At 38.1% G+C, this 27288-nt stretch overlaps 2 protein-coding genes across 2 annotated transcripts in view; one reads left to right on the top strand and one right to left on the bottom strand.

The window, feature by feature from the left end:
* Positions 1–27288, bottom strand: part of LOC311295887 (uncharacterized protein) — a 515693-nt gene that overhangs the window by 358244 nt on the left and 130161 nt on the right. The gene's annotated exons all lie outside the window — the stretch shown is intronic.
* LOC311294771 (immunoglobulin superfamily member 10-like) lies at positions 1538–24568 on the top strand (the record flags this gene model as incomplete). Its single annotated transcript, XM_084415800.1, has 13 exons — positions 1538–1649; positions 6104–6148; positions 8154–8192; positions 9112–9417; positions 12879–13187; positions 13867–14175; positions 16318–16626; positions 16805–17107; positions 17571–17879; positions 20446–20742; positions 21363–21677; positions 22189–22226; positions 23167–24568. The coding sequence occupies 13 exons, from the start codon at positions 1538–1540 to the stop codon at positions 23185–23187; spliced, it is 2712 nt and encodes a 903-aa protein (XP_084271926.1). The 3' UTR covers positions 23188–24568.

The following is a 27288-nucleotide window of genomic DNA, read 5'->3' as shown; positions in this document are numbered from 1 at the left end:
TAAACGAAAAACGAATTGACTGAAGTTCAAAGACTCTCTTCATTCTTTGTTCAAAAAGGAATAACGATAAAATGATCGCCAAAAAACGAAAAACGGGCCGTTTTTAATTGGTTTTTCGTTTTTTGATTCTGACACCAAAAACGGTTATTTGGTTTTTCGTTTTGAAACAAAAAACAGAAAAACGGTATTTTCGTTTTATAATTACAAACGAATTACGGATTATCCAGAGATCCCCTGACCACTTTGCCATCAGCTAAAACGTTTTGCCAGGGAACAAATAATACATTAATGAGACAAATAAAATTCTGTGGATATACACAAGACGATTTAAAAGGTTATACCACTAGACTAGAGACATCCGAGCCAACGGCAAGTCAGCAGCAGAAGCCGAGGAAAGGCTGTTCTCGGCGGGGTACGAGCGCCGAGCGTCCGATTTCCTGGTTCTCACAACTCCGAAAACGTCAGATCAAATTTTCAAATAGGCGCTATCTTTATAAATAAACCAAAGATTTGAGCTTTAAACAACTACATTCTCGCCTGAAATACTCTTAAAACTACATTTCGTGACACATTTATAGCAGTATTTTTAAATTACGCGGGGTTTCTCCTCTGCTATTGACGCTTGCTGGTTGGTGGTGTGAGATGCATTCTGGGATACCTGGCTTGTCAAGTCCGCACAAGTCACCTCTTGATGCATCCTCGGTAAAAGGGGCGGATCAAGAACACATCCGGGGATTCGAACTGGACTTGGCTAGATGTGAACTTTGAATTGGCACAGTACTAGGGCAGCGACTGATGACGTTTCACAAGTCCACAAGAACACAAGTATAGACAAGAACGCATATTGAGAAACGGCTTACGTCTGGGACTGCTGTATATTCTTTGGTTTCCAGAAACAAATTTTTTGTAGGACCAATCAGCGAATAGAGGGAGTGGCTGAGAACGATGACGTTGATGTGATCACACACATGACTAGCGTCGGCCAATAGTGAGCCTACGTGAGACGTACAACACACAGACGCGCTGCTTTATCAAGACTCGAGGAACAGAGAGAAGGAAATGAATAGTGGAATAAAGTCGTTTTTTTTGTTTGTTTTTGCGCACAAAAAGTATTCTCGTCGCTTTATAAACTTTATAAAAGACAGACATCTTATTCTAAACAATCCTCTGATCATTCGGACGACCACACGTTAGCGATTGGCTATGGCAGATCCTGAGTGACTCTGGGCAGATCCAATAGTTTTGAACTTTAACAGAGAACCCGCCTTCAAGGAAGTAAACGTTTCTCAATGGAGCGAGGCCAGACTCTTTGTACAAATGAAATGTACGAGAGTCTGGTAGAACCAGGCTACTGTTTTGCTTGCTTGATAGAACATACACATTACCAAGCAATTCGCAGTAAGACAAAGCTTAATAGCCGCACACATGAGTTTGAGTTTGGAAAATAAGATTAAAGAGTTGCAGCAAATAACCACGTATACTTTGCATAAAGCTATTGTATGAGTTCAGAAGAATTATATAGCGCACAACAAATTGCATGTCATTTTCTGATCTTCACAAAGACAGTCATGAGGAACTGCAACTGGATGGAAAAGAGTGGCTTGAAGACTCTGCAAAATCAAGTCATATGTGTTTAGAAGAACATGAAGGTGAGTAAAAGTCAAAATGTTACATTTAGTGATACATAACATGTCTGTGCAGAAACAGATTTGTTAATTAGTTATGTATTTCAGTTTCATACATTTCGCTTTTTGTTTATTATTATGTAAATGACCAATTTAAAAAGAGGTTGTTTCCTTTTGTTTAAAAACATTTTTAAAATGGTATTGTTGTCATATCTGTAGCAACAATGGGTTGCGTTGTACATTAATATTATTATTAGCTCAAATGATCTATAGGGAATTTTAATAATTAATCATGAATATGATTAATATTTAGCATATTACAGTTACATTAATTTATCGCAGCTGAACTCGATTGATATATGAATGATTACCATATCGGGTTATGGTTCGTCATTAATACATCAATAGTCTTATTTCAGCTCGAAGTTATGGGATAACTTTAATGGAATTAATTTAGCTATCAAACAATCTGTTTGTCCAGCAAACATTAAACGTAAGATTAACTTAACTCTCAAGGAAAATTATCCTTCTTACAAACACAAGAAAGAGTATCTTTTCCAGGCCTTGAAAAAAAACAACTCTCTGTGTTTGTAAAATTAGTTTACTTAAAGCTAGGGTAGGTAATCCTGTTCAGAAACACTTTTTTTTATACTGGGTGAAATGGTCCTTCCATCCTGAGAGTAGTCAATACATTATGTGTTCAGAAAAAGGAATGAAAACAATCAGACCTCTGTAGCAGCTGCAGGACAGTAAAAACTCTGACCAATCACTGCCACTCGGTCCGAGTGTAAAGAACCAATCAGATGCCTTCAGAGCCAGGAGGAGTGTCTTAGCAGTGTCAATCAAGTTCGCATACGCGCTGATCGCCCCTCTCTAGCACAGCGCATACCGTCATTCAAAATCAAGATTGCCGGTGTGCCGAGCAGCTGTGCTAATGGCGGACAAACAACCAAAACTGGCAATTTCTCGAGTGGAACCTGCTCATACAACAAAGACAGGTAAACAGAAAAAGACAGATGACGATAAACAAGCCCGTCGGAGCCCATTGACTCAGTGTTAAAAGACCCTGCATGTTAACTAGCCTGCGCGTTCACGGCAGGCTCCGCTGTGGGGGGAACTTTACATAACAAAATACATGTTTAACAGCTAGTAGGCCTAACGTTATATGTTATGAATCTTACACGAAATTCATCTTCATCACAGTGCAACTAATGTTAACCTGTTTTTAGCTTTGCCTTATAGTTATAACTAGCTCGTTAGCGAATCAAAAAATATATATTTTAAACTTTACCAATATCAATATGCTAGCTTGATAGTGAGTAGGCTACTAAAATACATCTTATTTGTTTATATTCATAATGATAAAGTTAGATTTTTTTTATTACATGTGATTCTGACATGATGCTACATGCACTGCGCTCCTTCCTCTCCGCTTGTCTCAGGTAAATAATGCATCTTCCAGCTCAGCGGTTGGAGTCGCGCGTTCATGTGTTTTGGGGGCGTGGCTTTGGAAGGAGCCCAGAAGGGAGAGGGTGGACTGAATGGAAATAATGAGCTGTCTTTAAAACAGTCGTTAGAGGTCTACATACACTCGATTTTTATACTTTCTTTTTCAGAATGCTTACATTTTAATTATGTATTGATATATACATAAAGTTTAAAAAAAATTGAAAAATAAGTTTTTTAGACCATTCTTACCTACCCCAGCTTTAAATCGTACCAAGATAAAGCATATAGCTAAGATCGAACATTTCAGTGTCTTGTAACATGGGCAATTAAAACCATATGGAATTTAATAATTGGACTAATACATCGAACTAAGGAATACATCAAACTACACAATATACACACGGATTATGTCTATGTACACAAAATACAGTTAAACAATACAAGATACCGAATAACAGTGAGAGAGAGAATAAAATGATCAGAATTAGAGAAAGATAGAATGACAGAAAAGGATGAGAGAGAGGATGCGAGACAGAGAGAAGGATGAGAGATGAGATCGGAAGTGAAAGCAAAAATCTGAGATCAGAGATCGCAGTAGGCTATGGCAAAAATCACAGACAGTAACCCTTGAGAGACAACAAAGAAATCACATTAAAAGTTCAATTCAATAATCGATACTTGCATATGGTTCTCTTTGTATGAGGAAGGAAGGCAGAGTCCTGCGTGTGTCTTTAAAGTAACAACATGTAGTTTTTCAACCTTCATAATATATTTCCAAGACCCTTGTGATGGTAGGCTACATCGACTTACAATAGGTTGAATGAGACGTCTGCCAGAGCCTGACGGGGTCTGTATTGCTTTTACTGGCACTATGTAACTTCGCGGTGCGGGTAGTAACCAAAGCACAAGAAGAACTACAAAATTCGACTGCTTTACGGCATACGTCACTTCGCCCACCACTTCCTCTAACCGTGACAGGTAAACCAGTGGTTTTTTTCGTGCGTCTGTTTTCGTCATGGCTGAAGCAGCAGCGAAACGTAAGAAGTCCAAGGTTTTGTCGGAGTAGAGTCGGAAGAGGAAAAGGGAGAGTGATAAACTGAAAGGCAGGACGAGGATCAATATTGGTCGAGCGTTTGCTCGAGGAGGAGTGTTACCAGACTGATGCTGACTTGGCCGTCATGCTGTACTAGTAAGTAACTGTAAATTGCTTGCATAATATCTTTAGTTTTTCTAATCTGTTGTCTGCCTGGCTACGTTACGGAAACTATCTGGTCCTCCATTTATCTTCATGAATCAGCTAGTAGATGAGCGAATTATCAATCTGGTAGCTAGTAAACTCTAACATGCTAGTTTTAGATGGTTAGGATGCTATCGCTATCGTTCTCATTCAGATTTGAGCACTGCAATCGACATGCAAATCGCAAATGTTTGAGTTAAAATGTTTAGTCTACTAAATATTTATAAATTATGAAAGGAGGAAGATTAATAATATTATCATTGCCCATATGAAAAAAACCTGCATGCTTCATATACAGTAACCGTAAATTATTTTACGACAGCGGTAATGGACAATTCCGCTTCCAACTTGTAGGGTGACCGCAGAGTAAGTCTGAGGGGAGGCGTGCACGTGCTGTGTCTTCCGGGCGAGCGCGAGCGCGGGAGGTTCAACAAGTCTCTTTCTTTGAGGTGAAGTTGCAGGGAATGATTCAGGCTAAGTTCATACAGCTCGTGAATGAACAGAGGTGAATAGGAAAACAAAACTAGACTATAGAAAAACATACAAATAAATAAAAGAGAAGAAAAGAGAAGCAGGCCGAAGCCGGTCCAGACTTGGGTTTCCAAAGTTTTGGAGGAGGGAGGAGAGAGAGAGAGGAGACTGAAGGTTTGGACTTTTATCAGTGTCCCGTGTACAGTGTCCCGCGCCCCCTTTTTCGTGGAGGACGAATCATCTTAGAGCATTCCGAGCGGGAAGATTCTCTTTGTGTGTTAATGCAGCCCGACCTCGTGTGGAATCACGAGGGGGCAAAATATGATATGCTCGGGGAATTAAAACGCATGGAACCATAACATTTATCACAGTCTCTTATCAAAAATCTAATCCCAAAGGGGATTAAAACAATACTAAGGACGAATATTGACAAAGATAACAACATAGAGATGCATTCTTTTGTTGAACAAAGGCACTTTAAGATTACCTTACTGTAATCCAAACAAATCTTGCTGGTGAACATGCTAATCACTCGGAACACTCTTTATACAGTTGTAATAGTTGGTAAAATGAAACTTTACTAGTGGAAGTCCATATATGGCAATGTGCGTGTCTGTTTGTATCTGTGACGTCGGCATCCTTTGCATCTCGTGGTGGTGCGCATACCACGTGAGGGGTTGAGGGTTGTTTGAGAATGGCACTCAGCAAAGACAAAGGTAGTTCTGTGGCAAAGTCACTTACAGCCTGAGGCGTCGTAGAATTGATGCTGAGTGAAGCAGATAGTTCTGGAGAACTGAAAGGAGCCAGTCTTTTAATTTGCCTTCAGTACACAAAGAGCAAACGTTAGACATAGAAAAAGGGGTGTTGTCACAGCACGTGATAGTTTGAGAAACAACCGTACTGGGGCCTGTTCATTGATTTCATTAAGTCATGGTAAACATTAACCAGCGGTCTGCTTGCAAACTTGGAGACATGCTACCAAGCCACATTATTCAAAGCTTTCTGAATACGAACATGTACATGCTCATATGTGTTTTAGCATGAGAGAAACAATCAGGATTCGCTAATTCAGAACATCTGGCCGGATGCCAAGTCAGTGTTGCTACATATGAATAACGAGTACCCGAACAAATGTTGAAAATGTATAAATTAACATTAACCAATCAATGCTGTGGAAAATACTGTTAAATCACGTTAATGAAAGATGCTACTACGTTAGCACGTGCAACGCTATTGCAAATTGTTACAGATCTTCTCAGTCCTTCAGTGTCTGATGTTTTCATCTGGTTATAATCTCCTCATTTCCTATATCTATGTGCAGCTGTGACAGATGAATGCAAGATCTCTGAAGAACTTAGTCAAAAATGTAAGTATTGCAGCTGTTAAGCAGCAAGCGAAAAATAAGCTTTACTGTGTGACAATGGAGTATGAAAAAGTACATGATTTCAAGTTCATTTTATTTATATAGCACATTTTATAACAGCCACTGACTGACCAAAGTGCTTTACAGAACTACAAGATTAAGACAATGATACCATGCATAGCAGCACAGCACAGATACAGCAAATCTAAGAGCAGCCTCTAGGCCTTGTCGGATTTAAAATAAAAAAATAAGAAAACAGAAATGGCAAAACAGTATCAGACTCATCAATAATAAAACAAAAATGGCAGTATCAGACTTAGAATAAAAAGAAAAAACAGCATCAGACTCAATGGAGAAATAATAAAACTAACCAACCCTAATTATATGCCAAGGAAAACAAGTGCGTTTTTAAAAGTGACTTAAAAGAATTCCCGGAAGGGGCTATCCTAACTATAGGGGCAAATTGTTCCATAGCCGAGGCCCAACCACAGCGAACGCTCGATCCCCTCTGCGTTTGAGTCTGGAATGTGGGACTAATAACAAGTTCTTATCGCTTGATCTCAGACTTAATGGAGTGTATGGTTGTAGCAATTCAGATAGGTAGCTTGGTGCTTGGCTACATAGAGATTTATGTACAAATAAAAGGATTTTAAAATCAATTCTGAAATTAATGGGTAACCAATGAAGAGACCTCAGAATTGGGGTGATTTGGTCACTTTTTCGACTATTTGAGAGGAATCTTGCAGCAGCATTTTGCACTATTTGGAGACGAGCAATTTGAGTTTTTTGAAATACCGCAGTAAAGTGAATTGCAGTAGTCTAAGCATGAGGAGATGAAGGCATTTACAGCCATCTCAAGAGTTTTGTGATTAAGGAAAGGTTTGACTTTCGACAGCAGACAAAGTTGATAAAAACTAGAGCTTATTACAGAGGAGATTTGTTTATCAGAGTTTAAAGACTCATCTAGTATAATGCCCAGGTTCCGTACACGTGAGGATCTAAAAGCCGATAGTGTGCCTAGGTCGAAGGTGGCAGCCTGAGGATTAACAGTAGACCCAAAGACGATGATCTCGGTCTTGTTTTCATTTAGAAATAAAAAATTTTGGTCCAGCCAAAATTTAACTTTATTTAGACAGCTTAGTAATGATGAAAGGGCAGAAGGATCATTTCTCTTGTTTGGTACATACATTTGTGTATCGTCTGCATAACAGTGAAAGGATACCCTATGTCTTCTTAGAATGGTGCCCAGTAACATATAGAGAGAGAAAAGAGACGGCGCTAAGATAGATCCTTGAGGAAGACCACAGGTTAGATGCGCAACGGAAGAGGAACAATTTCCTAACTTTACTCTGAAAGTTCGACCCGAGAGGTAAGACTAGAACCACTGGAGGACGATACCTTTTAGCCCCACATAATGCTTTAGTCTGGATATCAGGATAGAGTGGTTGACAGTATCAAAAGCTGCTGATAGATCTAAAACTACAAGAGCCACAGAGTCACCAGTATCCGTGGATAAATAGATGTCATTTAAACTCTCAACAAGGCAGATTCAGTACTGTGAGCAGACTTAAAACCAGACTGAAATTTTTCAGAAATATCATTGCACTTTAGAAAAAACTGGAGTTGGTCAAGAACAACTTTTTCCAACACCTTCGAAACAAAAGGTAATGCAGAGATAGGACGGAAGTTATTTAGCACGGCAGGATCCAGTGAAGGCTTCTTGAGTAACGACGTGACCGTGGCCACCTTAAGGACCGTGGCCACCTAAAGTTTATTATTTATACTTTATTTTACAAGAAGTGGTGCTTGTGCTCACATTAATGTTAACTTTAATGTAGTTAACACATTACATTACTATAAGTTATTACAGATCTGATTTGAACTTATTATTAGAAGGACATAAAGAATGACAATATTTTCTCAGTATGTCTGACATGCTCATCTTCATCATGTGAATCTGTTCATTCATTTATATTCTCTTCATTTCTATGTTTTTGTGTGTTGCTAGTACACAAAGTGGAGACCTCTGAAAAAATAAGTCAAATATGTAAGTATTGCAGTTGTTACAGCAAGAGTAAAATGAGCTTTACTGTGCTACAGTAGTTTAAATCTTATTGTTCAGTAAGATGCATGAAATTAAAGAATTTCTATCTGTTTAAAACCGTATTGTTGCTGTTAACCAAAACTAATGTTCAGTAATTGAAATGAGCTGAAATCAAATATACATATTAGATGGAAAAAACTGAAAATTAGAAATGCTGCCTTGACAATTAACTGAAATAAGTTCAAGTACTAAAACTAAAATAAAAGTGAATTAAATAAGAAATGTTTAAAGTACTACTAATTAAGTACTAATTAAAATCATAATTTTAATCAAAATAAAAGGGGGGTCAAGTATCAATCGTGTTGTTGCATGTAGTGTTTATTCATGCCATGCATGTTGTTCTTTTGCTATTGGAACAGTAACCAGACAATGCTTTAATCATGCGATGGAGTGTCTCAGACCAATCACAGAGAAAAGAAAATAACATTCTTTATTATAGGATAGGTATATGAGCAAAAAATAACATGATTTGATTATAATTTGTCTCTAATTGGTTCTTCGTTTATGCAATAATTTAATGTAACAACCTAAATCAAGTTAAATCTTATTTGACAGTCTTATTTGAAGAGAATTATTAGAGGCCAAGTCCTGACTGTGGTCGAGAGGTGGAGCTGGGGATGGAGGAGGGTAATTAGTTAGTTAGGAGTTCAAAAAGTAAAAATTCAATAGGAGTGAGTTACTTTTGGTTTCCGATGAAGGTTCCAGCACATTGTGGCTACAAAGAATCATAAATAGGGCTGGGCGATTTATTGAATGTAAGTAATATCTCATCACTAAGCAGTGATAAAATTACATGTGATATGATGATCTAATGGCAAGATTTACTTTGTTTTCTCTTTGTTTTTATGTGCTGCTGTGACAGTTGAAGATAAGACTGTGATAGTGAAGGAGGGAGAGGATCTCACTCTGAACACTGATGTGGAAGTACAGACAGATGATCAGATCCTGTGGACGTTTGGAGCTCGAGAGACTCATATTGCCGAAATCAGAGGAGTCAGAGAGACATATGATGGTGCTGATGGGAGATTCAGAGACAGACTGAAGCTGGACAAGAAGACTGGATCTCTGACCATCACAAACATCACAGCTGAACACATTGGAGTCTATAAACTACAGACCATCAGCAGCAGAGGAACCTTGTATCAAAGATTCATTATTACTGTCTGTTGTGAGTAGCTCAAGTCTTTAAATTTAATAGTTATCACGGTTCTTCTTTGTACATTCAGTTTTTTTTTTCTGCAGGTTAGTCAGCTCAAACTGCGTCGTTTAAAATAGTTTTTTGTTTCCCGTGATGGTTGTAGTTTTATTTATGATTGGATTATAAATGGATTTATGAGCTGAGGCACTGCTGTCTCAGGCAGCAGGGACGCACCACTGAGAAGTTTATAGAGCATTTAATCTCTCTGAAGGGCATTTATAGGCTAGGTCTGGACAAGCATTTGAGATCCAGTCTTCCCTTCCAGTAAGTGCCGCCTATCCCCGGTTGAGATTATTATACTCTTCATTTGATGTGGGATACAGCACTGTTGGGATATTAAAGTGCCTCTATAGAGACCCTTAAATATTTTTCCAATGTAGCTTGTCTTGCCACAGACCACACCTGCCACGAATGTCCCAGGTCCTGTGATCTCTTGTCTGGAGGTCCCAAAGGTTCTTCACCGTTCTCGAGTACTTCCGCTTAGCCAGAAGCCATATCACCCTGTAGCACAAGACTGGTTACCCACTGAAGTTAATCAGGGCTGAGCCTGGTTAGTACCTGGAGGAGAGACCTCATGGAAAACTAGGTTGCTGCTGGAGGAGTTGTTAGTGAAGCCAGCAGGGGGTGCTCACCAGTGTTGGGTATAGTTACTTTGGAAAGTAGTTAATTAGGTTACAACGTTACCATCAATTAAAAGTAATCAGTTACGTTACAGCGTTATCTATTCATAAAAGTAACGCGTTAGAGTACTCATGCGTTACCAAAAATTAAAAGCCGTTTGCAGCGGCTCACACATGACAGACACAGCCCCCGGCCCCTTTAAATGCACCTAGAAGTCGTGACTCCTGACAATGAATAACGTCAGTCATCCGACTAAATTAACACTGCAGGATAACAATAACAGGAAAGACAGTCAGCAATAGGCTATTCCACATGGCGTTTTATTTATTTATTTATTTATTTATTTATTTATTATCACAGAACATATTAAACGAAATTCGCACCTACCCAGCCCGGGTAGCCTAGGCTACTGTATATGAGCACCATACAAGATAACTCCTGATTTTTTCTTTAAATCTAATGCAGTTATCAAAGTGTATCAAGTGTGCTTACTTGTAAACACAACCTGAGGTAAACAGGCTTGCAGATTTAAATCCATTTAGAAATGAACAACCAGTCAACGATCTAACCGAAATTAACAGCTGCCTGTCAAACAAAAATGATTACAAACCGAATTAAATTTTTGGCGGTCGACAGAAGCTTTTCACCAACGCAGAGTGTGCATTTTCTTTTCCTTTTCGTTGACAAATTGAACATGATGTGCGTACTTCCATAATCCAAACGCTGTCTTCTCTGCCATCTTGCCGGGAGTTAAAAAAAAAACAAAAAAACACACACACACACACACACACACACACACACACACACACACACACACAAACACACACACACACACACACACACACACACACACACACACACACAGGGTCAGACTCAGGCGCATGCAGCTGGGCACAGACGTATCACAGCCATTGACTTTACGATCACAGCGCTTCGGCTCCGCTGATATACCCGCAGGTGGCAAAGTAGACCTAAGCCTACTGTCTGACAAAAAGCAGGCTGCAGTCGGGATTTTCCTTTCCTTAAAATAACGGATTACTTTTTTAAAAAAATAACGAAGTTACTGATTACTTAACGCAAGAAACTAACGCGTTAAGTTACACATTTCACGAAAAAGGTAATTAGGGCTGTATTCTCCCAGTCGATTAGTCGATTATTTGGTCGATACGTTCTGGCTCGACCAAAATTCTGATTGGTCGATTTTTTGCCGCGTTCATTTCATTAGTTTTGTCGCGTTCATTTACCGGTAATCAGTTTTGCCGCGTTCATTTCATCAGTTTTGCCGCGTTCATTTCATCAGGTGGAAAGCACTAATTGCTAATGGGGGTGTTTTTAGAGCACCCCTGTTTCACAGGTAACAGTCTGTCTTCAGAACACCCCCCTTGTTTTCACTTCTTTTGGATTAGCCCAACTCACCGGAGAAGACGGACAGATTGAAGAAAGTAGGCTACTAGAAGGTTTGCTGAATATTACTTGATCTGGTTTGTTTAATAAATATTTTTTTATTAAAGTGGACGTGCCTTTTGTGTTTAAGAGTAAAAGCTTTAAGTTAATAGTCTATTCGTGTCTCATCCGTGAAGCTGAGCTCCTATGTTCAGCCCATTGACTGTAAAAAATAGGTTCAGCCTCACTCTGTGCGAGCTGCACAGAGCGGCTGAAATTATAGTGTCTGTCAGTTATTATAATACATATGACAGAAACAATTGTCTAAATTATGTTGCATATTCCTCAAAAGTTCTTGTCATGATATCACTAGTTGACAACATAGTACTATTTTCGGAAATCATAGGCTATGATATTGCGCAGGTGCACGTGATGCAACGCTGTCAGAGCCGACAGACTCGTGTGTCAGACTCATTTCAGTGCAAATTAATTACGTCAAAAAGTTTTTTATGTTTATTTATAATTCATTTAGGCGGACAACAAGGCTACCAAGTACTCCGCACAGTGCGCAGCTAATTAATTTAACGTTTTTTTTCTAACGTCATTTTTAGTCGATTTTAGTCGATTTTTAGTCGAAAACTTCAGGACTTCAGTCGACCAAGATTTTCTTTGGTTGAGTACAGCCCTAGTAATTAGAGTACTCTAACGCGTTACTTTGTAACGCGTTACTTTGTAACGCGTTACCCACAACACTGGTGCTCACCCTGTGGTCTGTGTGGGTCCTAATGCCCAAGTATAGTGACGGGGACACTATACTGTCAAAAAGCACCGACCTTCGTTAAACCAAGGTCCTGACTCTCTGTGGTCATTAAAAATAACAGGATGTGCTTCGAATGAGTAGGGGTGTAACCCCGGCATCCTGGCCAAATTTGCCCACTGGCCTCCATTCATCATGGCCTCCTAATCATCCCTATATACTGTAAATTGATTGGCTTTATCACTCTGTCTCCTCTCCACCAGTAAGCTGGTGCGTGTTGGGAGTTCTGGCGCACTATATGGTTGCCGTCGCATTATCCAGTTGGTGCTGCACACTGGTGGTGGTTGAGGAGACTCTACCCTTCATATGTAAAGCACACTGAGTGCAGAGAAAAGCACTTTATAAATGTAATAAATCATTATTATTATTATTATTATTATTATTATGGCTACCCCCATCTTGTGTTTCTGGACACACTATCCCATCGAACCCTCCCCTGTGGCGTCCGCTCCCAAGCTCTCTGCCACTTCTAGAAGACTGTCCCAGAGTATTTAAGTATGGCTTTTATACAGCGTTTCATCTTTAGCAAAGGCTGTTCACTTGGCAGTGTAAAGATTATCACTGATCTAATATCTTTGCATTTCTCTGTTTCTATGTGCTGCTGTGACAGTTGAAGAGAAGACCGTGATAGTGAAGGAGGGAGAGGATCTCACTCTAAACACTGATGTAAAAATACAAACAGATGATCAGATCCTGTGGACGTTTGGAGCTCGAGAGACACATATCGCTGATATCAGAGAAGGAGTCAGAGAGACATATGATGGTGCTGATGGGAGATTCAGAGACAGACTGAAGCTGGACGAGACGACTGGATTTCTCACCATCACAAACATCACAGCTGAGCACATTGGAGTCTATAAACTACAGGCCATCAGCAAAAGAGGAACCTTGTATCAAAGGTTCATTGTTACTGTCAGACGTGAGTATATCAAGACTTTAAATGTAATAATCATCATGGTTGTTCCTCATAGATTAAGTTTTTTTTTCTATAGGTTATTCAGCTCAAATAGGTTCACATGCTTTTGATTCCGTTGAAGCTCTGATTCCTCAGAGCCAGTGTATTTAAAGGGTTAATTGCAAAATGGTTTTTCAATAATACTTGGATAACAAGTTGGTAGCAATATATATATATATATATATATATATATATATATATATATATTTTTTTTTTTTTTTTTTTTATCGGTGCTACCTGACTAGAGAAAACAGAAAAATGGTTGTCTTCCCATTTGCCAAATTGTCAGGAAACCTTCACCACCATTATGCACTGGGCATGTTGCAGTCCAATGCCATTCCCAGTATGCAACTATTTAATAGGTTTGACCAGAGTCAAAATGCTGCCTTGATTGAGAAGGAAATACTTCTCAGCAAACTTTTAGCCACAATAATGTTGACTTGTAGTGTTCCTGAGTTTGAAGAGTAAACATTCAGTAGGAGTGAATTATTTTCAGTTTTCAATGAAGGATCCAGCACATTATAGGGAAAAAACATAAATGGGGCTAGGCAAAATATTAATAGTAAGCAATATCATCTGTTCACTCGGCAGTGTAAAATTTACCTGTGATATGCAGATCTAATGGCAACATTTACTTTTTCAGTTGAAGAGAAGACTGTGATAGTGAAGGAGGGAGAGGATCTCACTCTGAACACTGATGTGAAAGTACAGACAGATGATCAGATCCTGTGGACGTTTGGAGCTCGAGAGACTCATATCGCTGATATCAGAGAAGGAGTCAGAGAGACATATGATGGTTCTGATGGGAGATTCAGAGACAGACTGAAGCTGGACAAGAAGACTGGATCTCTGACCATCACAAACATCACAGCTGAGCACATTGGAGTCTATAAACTACAGACCATCAGCAACAGAGGAACCTTGTATCAAAGGTTCATTGTTACTGTCAGACGTGAGTATATCAAGACTTTAAATGTAATAATCATCATGGTTGTTCCTCATAGATTAAGTTTTTTTCTATAGGTTATTCAGCTCAAATAGGTTCACATTAGGGCTGGGCGGTATGAAGGTATATATCGTTACCGCGGTAGAAAATGTCAACCGTAACAGATTTTTTTATTCCGTGATACCGCGACATGTAAATAAGTGGGCGTGGTTAACTCACATGCAGCGTGCGTGAGACTGAGACACTGAGATTTGTCAAAGAAACATGGAGAAAGCCGATCAAGAGGATCCACAAAGGAATTACGTTTTCTAAAGGTTTGTTGTTAACGTGATATTTTCGGAGGGAAAGGCGCAGCAGTCTAGAGCAGTGCGGCACCCGTAGGCTACAGTTTAGAGGAGTGCACGATCGCAACGGGGAAAGCATGAAAGCTCGACAACAACAGTTCATATATCAATATCGTAACGAATAGAAATAACCTTAAATAATGTATAGTTATCTTATAGGCATCTTTACGTCTAGTATAGTTACTTTTTAAACACGAAACTCGCATTCAGCATGACACGCGAGCGGTTGCCGTGGTAATGAACAACCTGCTTGTTAAAGAAAATGTATAATCCTGTATCTGAGGCAAAATTACTAAATATGCAGCGCGAGTTATATTTCTAACTCCAAACAATTGGCCACTGAAACAGCTGATAAAATCTTCCTTTGATTCAATGCGTGATTACAACTTGTCACTCAAATTAACCGATCGCATTTTACTGATGCAAAAGACACGCGCGTGCACACGCACAGAGAGGGAGCGCGGTGTGTCAGTGTTCACCGGGCTATGTAAAATAATGACGCAGTTACAAGGTGTGTATAATTTACACTACTTAGTCAACACTAACAGTAGCTGCTGTTCGGTTTTCATACTGCTGTTCTCCTAGTCACTTATGAACTTGATGAACTTGACACTTCTGAACATCTCTTGATTAAAGCTTTAGGTGACGGGTTGCCAGATATCACAAAAAGAGCAAAATGTTTTGCAAGCCCTTTAAAACGCAGTAGGCTATAATAAGCAGACATGGCAAATAATGTACCGGGAAAACATTTAAACATAACTAGTATTTACTAATATCCTACCAAATTAACAGGAAGTAACTAATTTATGATGAATAGAATAGGCTAGTTTAATAAAAAAAAAATTCAGATATTATAAACTGATGGATGAAGTAAAGCAATAACATGAGATTGAAAAATTATTCAGCAACACTTTATTTAAAGTTTGAGTTGTATTTAATATCAATCAGTTGGGGGCAGTTCATCTAAAAGTTGATGAGAGTGCTTTGTTTACTATATTTAGCTATTAAAAACAGTTTACCAAATAAATAATTTACCAAATAAAAGAAAATTCAAACAAAGTGAAGTACTTTACATTTCTATAGTATTTCGGTTTATTTATTATACAAAGCCCTTTTTGTTGATTTTTCGAGAATAACTATATAAATATATAACTATATCGTGAAATATATCGTTACCGTGAAATAAAATTAGTCATACCGTGAAACAGAATTTTGGTCATACCGCCCACCCCTAGTTCACATGCTTTTGATTCCGTTGAAGCTCTGATTCCTCAGAGCCAGTGTATTTAAAGGGTTAATTGCAAAATGGTTTTTCAATAATACTTGGATAACAAGTTGGTAGCAATATATATATATATATATATAATTTTTTTTATTTTTTTTTTAAATCGGTGCTACCTGACTAGAGAAAACAGAAAAATGGTTGTCTTCCCATTTGCCAAATTGGCAGGAAACCTTCACCACCATTATGCACTGGGCATGTTGCAGTCCAATGCCATTCCCAGTATGCAACTATTTAATAGGCTTGACCAGAGTCAAAATGCCGCCTTGATTGAGAAGGAAATACTTCTCAGCAAACTTTTAGCCACAATAATGTTGACTTGTACTGTTCCTGAGTTTGAAGAGTAAACATTCAGTAGGAGTGAATTATTTTCAGTTTTCAATGAAGGATCCAGCACATTATAGGGAAAAATCATAAATGGGGCTAGGCAAAATATTAATAGTAAGCAATATCATCTGTTCACTCGGCAGTGTAAAAATTACCTGTGATATGCAGATCTAATGGCAACATTTACTTTTTCAGTTGAAGATAAGACTGTGATAGTGAAGGAGGGAGAGGATCTCACTCTGAACACTGATGTGAAAGTACAGACAGATGATCAGATCCTGTGGATGTTTGGACCTCAAGAGACTCATATCGCTGAAATCAGAGGAGAAGCCAGAGAGACATTTGATGGTTCTGATGGGAGATTCAGAGACAGACTGAAGCTGGAAAAGACGACTGGGTTTCTCACCATCACAAACTTCACAGCTGAACACATTGGAGTCTATAAACTACAGGCCATCAGCAGCAGAGGAACCTTGTATCAAATATTCATTATTACTGTCAGAGGTGAGTATATCGGGTCTTTCTACAATGAAAATTAAAGTTCTTCTTAATTTGTCTACAGGTAATTCAACTCAAACTGCTTAATGTTCAGACTCCAGTCAGAGTTAATACTGTAGATCCATTTAGTTTCAGCATCCTGTCTGTTGTTGAGTTTTATTTGTTTCCCTTTTCCTGTGTTAAGAGGAGACAATATTAAAGATGGAGGAAGAATCTGTCACTTTATACCCTGATACTGAAGTACAGAAAGATGACCTGATCCTGTGGATGTTTGGAGATCAGGACAATCTCATAGCACAAATGATGGGAAAGACCAGAGAGAAACATGATGTTGCTGATAGGAGATTCAGAGACAGACTGAAGCTGGATAAGAAGACTGGATCTCTGACCATCAGTAACACCACAGTTGAACACTCTGGACCTTATAAACTACAGATCAGCAGCAGCAGAGGGACGTCATACAAGAAGTTCAAAGTTGTAATCCATGGTGAGTAGTAAAAAAGTTTGTGGTCATTGAAAATAAAGCTGAAATAAAAGCAGATAAATATTTGATTGGAATCTAATGAAAATTTGAAATGTTGCCTTGGCGACTTAATGAAATAAGTTTAAGTTTAACCACTAAAATTACTACAGATTTACTCAAAAAAGAATTTTAATAGTTAACACTGAATGTTATAGTCTATAATTGTAATTTGTCCCTTAATTTATCCAATATTATGCAGGACATTACTTCACAGAATCATAAATAATGTACATGTACATAATAAATATTTTATTTGTTAAAACCTATTGTTTTGTTTTAATATGCTTTAATTATGTCACATAATTAAGGTGCATCATGTCATCATCATCATCTGTATAAATGCAGATACTCTCTATCTCTTTGTCCATTGCTTTACTCACTCTCTTGTTATAATCTACTCATTTCTATGTGTTACTGTGACATGAAGTGAAGAAAGTGTCAGCGCTAGAGGGAGAGGATGTTACCCTCAAGATTGATGATGAAAAACAGAAAAACGATCAGATACTGTGGCTGTTTGGAGATAAAGATGCTCTCATAGCTGAAATTAGTGGAGGGACTGAAGAGATCATTACATATGATGTTCCTGATGGGAGATTCAGAGACAGACTAGTGCTGGACAAGAAGACTGGATCTCTGACCATCACAAACACCACAAATGATCTTGCGGGACTTTATAAACTGAAGCGCCACCGTGGTAAAGAGGCCATGATCAAGAGATTCTTCATTTCTGTCAGAGGTGAGTTTCTCTAGTCAAAGTAAAGGCCATTGCAGTCCGAAATTTTCGTATGCGTTTTTTCGTGTTCGTCAGCAGTAAAATTCGTCACGCACAGAAACCTTGCACACTGAGTCCGATGCGTATTTATTAAACCTTTGCGGAAAAAAACGCAAAAAATACTAAATGGATTCGTCAAGCAGTGATGATGAATTTGTTGCCCTCTTTCTTCTTAAAAAGAGAAAAAGAAAGAGGAAATATTGGGTCCATCCAATCCTGAGATTGCGCCGAGAGGAAGGAGAGTTTCACCTCCTTATCAAGGAGTTGCGAAATTATCCCAAACGATTCAAAATTTACCTCAGAATGTCAGTGGAACAGTTTGATGCTTTGCTAGCGATACTGGAGCCACGTACGTATTAAAAAGAAGACCACCAATTTCCGTGAACCAATCGATCCTGAACAGAAACTGGCAGTATATGGACGGACACACACACACACACACGCGGCCGGCAGAAGCGCTGGGCAGACAGAACAGCTGTATACAGGTTATATTTTATTCAGTGTCTTTGTAATCCGCATTTTGTTTTTCATACAGTAGCCTACTTGTGCTGCGAGACGAAGTGTATCAACTTGTCAGACGTCATTCTGGATTTTGTCGTTCGCTTGTACGGTGGCTCTGAATTTTCAAAAAACCTCACAAAACACTGGCTGAGTGTGGATGCGAAAAACGCAGAAAATCGAACCCAATCCGAATTTTTTTTTTACGGACGAAAGTTTCGTAGACAGTGTGCAAGCATGATTGACATAACGTGAGGTCGATTTTTTTTTTTAACGTGCGAAAATTTCGGATGCGAATTTCGGACTCAGTGTGCAATGGCCTTAAGAATAATCACAGTTGTACCTCATCCATTCTGCTTCTGCAGATTATTCAGATCAATCTGCTTATCACCAACTACTCAATGTGCAAATGTACAGCTTACTTGTCACTGTCACCAAAAACTGAATATGGATTACTTTTAAAATCTTATTTCTGTACTTTTTAATGCATGAAGGTTTCAATTGTCCAGACTTTCAATAGATGGATACGAAATGAAGAGAGAAAATTAAAAATATCAGTAACATTTTACAATAAGATTACATTGGTTAACATAAGTACTTAAGTTAACATGAACTAAGAATGAACAATATTTCTACAGCAGTTCAGTTCATCTTTATTAATTTCCTGAAGGCCAATTGGTTGCAGCATACAAACACATAACATAAAACAATCCCATACAAATACATAAAATCGAACGCATTTATTAATATTAATCTTATTTAATGTTCATTTCAACATTTACTAAAACATTATTAAAATCAAAAGTTGTATTTGTTAACATTATTTAATGCACTGTGAAACCATGAAAAATTAATCACTATATATATTAACTAATATTAACAAAGCTTAATACATTCTTAATTGCTCATTGTTAGTTCATGTTAGTTCTTATATTAAAGGTGCTGTATGTAACTTTTTTTATAAAATGAATCCTTTTTTTATTGCCCGTCTGTGAAGGGGTTGTAATCACACATTACAATGATCCACTTTTCGCGTTTTGCTATTACCTCTGAAGGCCAGTATTCCTATTTTTATGTGAAGTCTCCGGGTCGGATTTTCTGCGAAGTCCACCGGATGTGACGTGCATGCGCGCTCCCGAGCCTCTCCGTTTTATATAAACAGTCTATTGCGACGGCACTGCAGCTAACGACATGGAGTCTGATAACACCAAAAAACGACCTGCCTCCAGCACAACACAAACTCAAAAAAAAAAACGTTCGTCAGGCCAAACGTCAATCGGATCGACTCAGAACGAAAACACGGATCAACATTGGCAGAGCGTTTGAATTATGGAGAGACCACCGCTTTGTTTTAGGTATAAAAACAGACCCTGAGTTGGCTTTCATCCTTTTGGACAGGTAAGCTAACAATACTTCAAAGCATGTAAAATATATTGTGATTTTGTGCTTTAGTTGGCTCAAGTTAGACATCATTAGTTCGCCAGCTAACGCCGACCATTTGCTAACGTTATCTGATGTGAAAGACTACAGTTGTAACTTTATTGCTTTTCACGAGCACGAGCGCTGTTGTTGCAATCTGAAACATCACCGCTAGAGGTCGCTGGATCCTACATACAGCACCTTTAAGTAAAGTTAACAGATGTAACCTTATTGTAAATGGTTTCCAAAATATCTTCATTTGTGTTTTAATGATGAATGATATGAGGGTGATTAAATGACAAAATATTGATTTTGGGGTGAACAAGCCCTTTAATGTACAGACTACAGTCTTTAGATCATTTCAGTTGTTAGAAATCTGATTGAAGAAGATTAAAAATCTCCCACTGAAGTATATATTGAAATGTTCTGTTTGCTATTTCCTACAGCTTACATTTAGATCCAGACTGATTAAATAAAGCTAAATGTTGCATGATTCAGCAAACTGAAACAGTAATATGAAGTTTCTGTGTAATGAAGCTGAAGATGAAGAAAAAATGTCTTTGTCAAACTGATAAATTGGCATCTGAATGATCTTTTGTTGCAATTTTTGAAGCGAGGATGATTTTAGGGAAGGAGGAAAAGAATGTGACTCTAAACCCTGATACTGAAGTACAGAGAGATGATCTGATCCTGTGGATGTTTGGAGATCAAGACAATCTCATCGCTCAACTGATCGGAGAGACCGGAGAGACGACATATGCTGATGCAGACGAGAGATTCAGAGACAAACTGAGGCTGAACAAGAACACTGGATCTCTGACCATCAGTAACATCACATCTGGACCTTATAATCTACAGATCATCAGCAGCAAGAGGACGTCATACAGGAAATTCAGAGTTTTCAAGTGTTGTGAGTCTTTCCGTTTCATTTGCTAATATAGATGAGGTCTTCGCTAATAATGCAGTATTTTCCCATCAGGAATTTTGACAGATTTGTGTGTTGTTTAATGCAAAAAGCATTTCCATTTTGCATAAAGTTTCGTCCTGACAGCGAGTCACTGTATTTGTTATCAGAGCATACGATTTGCACATTGTTTACAGGACAACCTTGGGCAGGGTGTGGAATAACATATTTTTAATTAAAATAAAGAAAGTAAATCAAAAATTTTACCCGTTTAATCATAGAAATAATCAACTGGTTATCAAAATCAAAAAATGAATCGGTTATCAAAATAATTGTTAGTTATAGCTCTAGTTATAACCAAAAAAAATTTTATTTCTAATTTCATTATTGGTGTGTCTATTTTTTTATCCAAAATTGAAGGAACATGTTTTCAAATTGGGGTCCAATTTGGACTAATTAAGCCAATATAATTTTAGAAATCCCATGATGCCTTTATAACATCACATTTAATATGTATAAAGATGCATTAATACTACAGTAAATGTAGACATGAGACCTCAGTTGCATCGGTTACTGACAGTGTAATATCAGTTTAATCTGAGTAACTTTCTCTGTTTGTTCTCCAGGTGAGTCCGGTCCCAAGACAGTGTCAGTGATGGCGGGAGAATGTTTAGTTTTAATAACTGATTTGAAAGTAGAAAGAGATGAGAAGGTGGAGTGGAGATTTGAAAAGAAAATTCCCACAACCGGAATGAATGGAGACATCAGTAAGACTTCATACAGTGATGATGTGAGATTCAGAGGAAGACTGGAGCTGCACCATCAAACTGGATCTCTCACCATCAAAGACACCAGAACCAGCGACACTGGAGTTTATCAGCTAAACATCTGCAGCAAATGCAGAAAGAACATTTGCTGGGAATTCAGTGTTACTGTCAGTGGTGAGTAAATCACCTCTTCCAATATGATACCCTGATCCTTGGTTAAAAAGTGGCTTCAGTTGTTTCATTGCAAAATAATACATAATATGCTCACCCTCATGTCGATGTATGACTTTATCTTTTGAGGAACATGAAAGAAGGTTCATATTTAGTTTACTAGGGTTGAATGCTTTTCTAAATAATGAAAGTCAAAGTAGAATTTCAATGGATGGAAAAAAATTCTGAGAGAATATTATAATTCAGAGACCATTAAATGTCTTATGGGTCTGGACTGATTTCATAGGGAGGCATGATAAAGTAAAGTCTGCAGTGGGAGAGCGAGCGAGGAGACGAGCGGTAAGGAAGTAGATCAAGTGCATGACTAACGCATTCCTCTAATTCCAGTAAATTGAAAGAATTTGCCACTTGCCACACATACAAAGCATGTTTTTTTCTAGTTTTTGATGTGACCATAATGTCTAAAGAATTTACTGTGCATTATCTAATAAGTCTGTGATTGCTGTTAAAACAGGATCAGATGGAAAAGCTCCTGGAAACGAACTAAAGCAGGTGAGAATCTGTTGTGTGCGCTGAATCTCTTTAACTTTAAAGACCCCCTGTGGTGATAATCAAGCTTTTAATTATGTTTATATGTATATTTGGTGTTTTTAATATACTTTAAGACTAACCATGTTCAAATTCATGTCAACACCATTACTGAGTATTTTCTCTTTAAAACCAAAGACAGTCTCAAAAACATGTTTGAAATCGCTGTTGTTTCTGACGTCACAAACTACCTTGTAACCAATCAGATCAACGTGCCGGCGGGGTTTAGCAAATCATTAACGGCGAACTAGCTGGGGAGTCTCAAGAGAAGCCAGGTTGTCCTGGTATATTTTTCTGTTAATATTAAAAATCGGGTAGATAGCGGGTATATGATGTATATTATGATGTTATGATGAATATACCTTTCTCCACTAAAGTTGTTCAAAGGGTTTCTAAGGATGCTGATATTTAGAAGGCAAACGCAGTTTGAAATCGCTGGTGTTTCTGACGTCACAAACTACCTGGTCACGTCAATGAGAGGATGGTGTGAGTGAGTGGAGGCGGGGCTCATTTGCATATTCATGGGTGATATATTAAATGGGTCAAGGGTGTAGAGTTACATTCAAGCTATTTTAAGGCATGAATTTTTTTTTTTCAAGGAAAAAACATTTAAAGATGTTATTTTGATGATCAAATATGAGTTTTGAGGGATACAATTATTGACTACAGGGGGTAGTCAATAACAGGTCTTTGTTTACAGGTCTACAGGTCTTTAAGTTTGCATGTTCTGGAAGGTATATGTGAGTTCACAAATATAATATATGTTCTTTTCTTACAAATGCACATGAAAAGTACCCAAATAATACAGAACCTGGTAATTGGTAATTTAATGGAAAAGTGTTAACATCACCTCTGACGTCTAAGATCTCTCTTTTTAATTTCCATAATTGTCTCTGTTTCTCAGATTCCACTGGAAACGGACTGAATGAATCAGCAAGTATAGTGATGACACAGATTCCTGATGGAGTACAGAAGGGGATGAGTTCAGTTTGATGAGAAAACACACACACACACACACACACACACACACATACACCAGTGTCAATCACTCTGACATCATCATCAATTGAGCTCCGTCTTTTTTATCAGCCTTTAGAATCTGTCCATTGAAGTGAGAAATGACCCATGTGCTGTTGTTAAAAAGTGACGCGGAGGGTGCCAATACGTGAGTTGGCAGTGAGAACGTGTTGGATTGTAAGTGGAAATGCTCTTGCATTATATAATATCTTAGGTACATGTCAGTTTTTATAAAGGAAAAATGGTTTGTTTCTTGTCAAACCTTCAGAACATTTGAAATATATGCAACGCGACACATGAGATTATTGTATGGCATGTTTCACTCTTTTTTTAAAGACCCCCTTGTTGTGAAAATCAGCTTTTAATGTTGTTTATATGTCTATGTGGTGTTTTTAAAATGCTTAAAGACAAACCATGTGTAAATTCATAAGTGTAAAAAGACAGTCTTAAAAACACGGTTTGAAATCACATTTTTTTCTGACTTAACAAACTAAACTACCTTGTAAGCAATCAGGTCAACGTGCCGGCGGGATCTAGCAGGTTATCCTGGTATATTTTTCTGTTATACCCTAACCCTACATTTAGCAATATAGTGGGTGAATTATGTATAGGATGTATAATTCACTCTTCCAATTCTTCTGAATCAGTTTCTGGTTCAAACATAAATGTCTGAATTAAACCAGTATTTTCACTTGCTATTGTGCAGCGTTTACTACAGTAAAGTTGAGCGAGTGGATCTCTGTAAGTGGGATTCACTGTAGAGTCAAACGACATCCAGCAAACTGAGCTGGTGTGAGTGAGTGGAGGCGGGGCTAATTAGCACATTCATGAATCTGCATATACTAAATGAAGCAAGGGTGTAATTACATTCAAGCTATTTTAATACATGAATAATTTTTTTTCACATTAAAAAACATAAATGTAATATGGCTTTAGAACAACAGAGTGAGTAAATCACTGAATGTTCATTTTTGTGTGAACTATCTCATAGACAGTCACAGAAAAATAAGTTGTGCAGGAGTAAATAAAGTACAAGTGAATGAAAGCCATCATATGTAAATAATTATGGAATATGGCAGTGTTTTACAGTATGGCAGTGTTTTACATGAGTACATTACAGTGGAACATTTTATGTTTTTGAAATCATCCGAGTTTTCATGAATGTAGCAAAACTTTTTTATTCGTATATAAGCAGCTGCCTATTGTTGGATTGGATGATGTTATCTGAACTTTGAATTGCACCATTAGTGCTGTAGTATTGGAATCATTTTTTGTTTGTTTGCACTTACTCAACTTTAGTACTTACAGTAATGTGGTATGATATTGTTGAAAACCTTTTTCTTCGTCGAAGCAAGAGACCAGGAGACGTTGGGGATCACGTTCAAACAAAGTTATTCTTTATTGAGGACTTTGCGTTGACGCGGCTGCAGTTCTTCCCAAATCAGTCTAACTAAAACATTATACATTGTAGCTATATACATTCCAAGGGGGAGGGATTACATAGAGGTGGAGACCCTGAACAAAGCATGCAAATGAAGTAGGAACACACCCTACTCTGAGTCCAATTGAATCAGCATAACTATTCACATGCTGATACTGGCCAGGAACTCCAATTCCAAAAGCCATCCCAGAGCCATTAAAGAGAAAAGGTGAAAGTCAATCAACCTAACGATTCAACGTCTGGGCTCCGAAAGGTGAGAATCAAGTGATTTGACTTATTTAAAACACAATAGAGAAAACAGGTCTGGCAGGAAAGGAGACTCTTGCTGGAGACTCAATAAATCAGTATATAAACTTTATCAGTTTATATACTATTGCTGTGGAAAAACTAAATTAAACTTTTAATAAAAATGTAATCCAACACTTCCCCCTTTGAGAGTTCTAATAACTCTCACAAAAATACAAATTTATACACTTAAAAGTTAATTCTTGTAACTTGTGTAAGTTACAGGTACGTATAACTTATTCTGTGTTGTGTCCTTGATTTACATGAGTGTCATAGTTCTTCTCAAAACCATAACTGTTGACACCTGCGACGCAGGGTGTAAAATGTCATATAAACTACATGATTACACAGAAAACCATGTAGCATAAGAGTGGAATTCTTGAAAGTCCATGGCGCCTGAATAGCTGTGAAGTCTGTTTCCTGTAACGTCCATTTCCCACGTAGAGTCGCTCTGATGACTCGTCCCTCATGAGGCTTGTTCATGGAAATCTGAGGTGATGCTTTACACCAGGTTTCTGCTTGCGAAGACATCAACACATACGAGTAACACAAGAAAACAAAGAAACAGCAGAACAGCAATATTCATGCATAGACTTCATCCTTCCATAAGTCATTTGATCGTATAGTGGTTTTAAGTCTAACTTTTATCAAAGTACACTTAAAAGTTCATTCTTGTAACTTGAAAAAGTTACAGGCACAAACATGATCTGTGTTGTTCATCTGTAATTGCATGCTGACACAGAAACATAACATGCAACTAGGGTCCGTGAATTTTCTGCGTTGTGTATTTTTTTCTTTTTCTTTGGTGATAGTTCGTTCAGCAGTGGGTCTGGTTGTCTTCTTGAGGTTGGGGCTTCATACGCAGATGAGACGGTCGTTGCATATGGATCTTGAAAAAGCCATCAAGTTTTATCTGCACACTGTAAGACAGAAAACAGAAAAACAGAGAGCAGTATTTCTTCAAAACACTACGGTTGTAGCAGTTTAAACATTATGGTTCTATCGTTTTCAGAGTCTACTGTTGTCGTTTCATGCTTTCCCTATTTCTTAATTGATTTGACACCTATGGACCAGTGAGGTAAGGATGGACTAAATCGGGAAAGGCCTATGAGGTAGTGTCTTCACCCTGGGTTCACCCCCGAACGCATGTTGCGTCCAGATCCTCCCAGGGCACCCCACTTGTCCGTGTCCTATCCTGTCCCTGTGTTGTGTGCACACTGTAGAGTGTGTGAGAAAATTGGCACATTTCCATTCTCCAGTGAAACATCAGTCCTAATAAACATCATTAACAGAGGATGGTTGTCTGACTGCAATATTCTATGGCATAACATTTAAGGCTGTGAGTCTTACTTAATGTCCCCCAAACAAAGGCTGTGACAGTCACTAAGTCTTTCATCTTTGTTGTGAGTTACTGGGGAGATTAAGCAATCACAGCCCAAATGGTTAACACCTCAAAAAGCTTAGCCACGAGTCCAATGACGAGGGGAGGGGTTGCTTTAAAGTAGCAAACAAATGTAGTAAGAGCTGCATAACATTGTTAACTTGTCTTAAGTTATTTTTGTTTTTTCTACATTCATTTCCAAAATGTCCGTGCTTACCACAGTAAGAACAACTGGCTTCTCTAGGACTTTTGCGTTTCTTTGGCTTCTCTGAGTTGACCATAACAGAAACTGCTGCAATTCTTACTCTCTCTTTGACATCAGAATCTCTTTCCCAAATAGCTAAACTGTCCAAGTTGTCTTGCAGAGTTCTCGTACACCATGTGATGTTTAAGTAAGGCAACGCCTTTCTGTGTTCTGGCAAAAGACAATGAAACCATGTGCGAACCAAAGGACCATTATGACCTAACACCTTTTCTGGAGTGTCGGCAATTCCGCTGTAAACGGCAGCGATCTGACAGAATCGTTCTGTGTACTCACAAACAGTCTCACCCTTCTTCTGTACACAATTGGTTATTTTTGACCAGTCCACGTTCGGTCCAACAATGTTCTTTAAAATTTTCAGAACTTCCTCTCTCAATTCATCTTTACTGGCTTGTTGCAGTTCAGAATTGTTTACAGCACTTTCAAAATCATTGAATTCTGACTCAGTCAAGATCTGTGATATTAGCTGAGTGACTTCAGCTAGAGTCATATCATAGAGCCGCATCTTTTTGGACAACTCTCTCCTAAACTCAGAAAAATTTATTTGCACTGATGGCAAACTTTCAGCAATTCTCTCAATATCTTTAGGAACTAAAGATGTTTTGACTGCTTGTGGCTGCAATATGGGGTTTGCAAATGG

This window comes from Rutilus rutilus, assembly GCF_951802725.1.
Source record: "Rutilus rutilus genome assembly, chromosome: 8".
NCBI lineage: Eukaryota > Metazoa > Chordata > Actinopteri > Cypriniformes > Leuciscidae > Rutilus > Rutilus rutilus.
The sequence above is the reverse complement of the archived record's forward strand: the minus strand, read 5'-3'. Positions and strand labels throughout refer to the sequence as shown.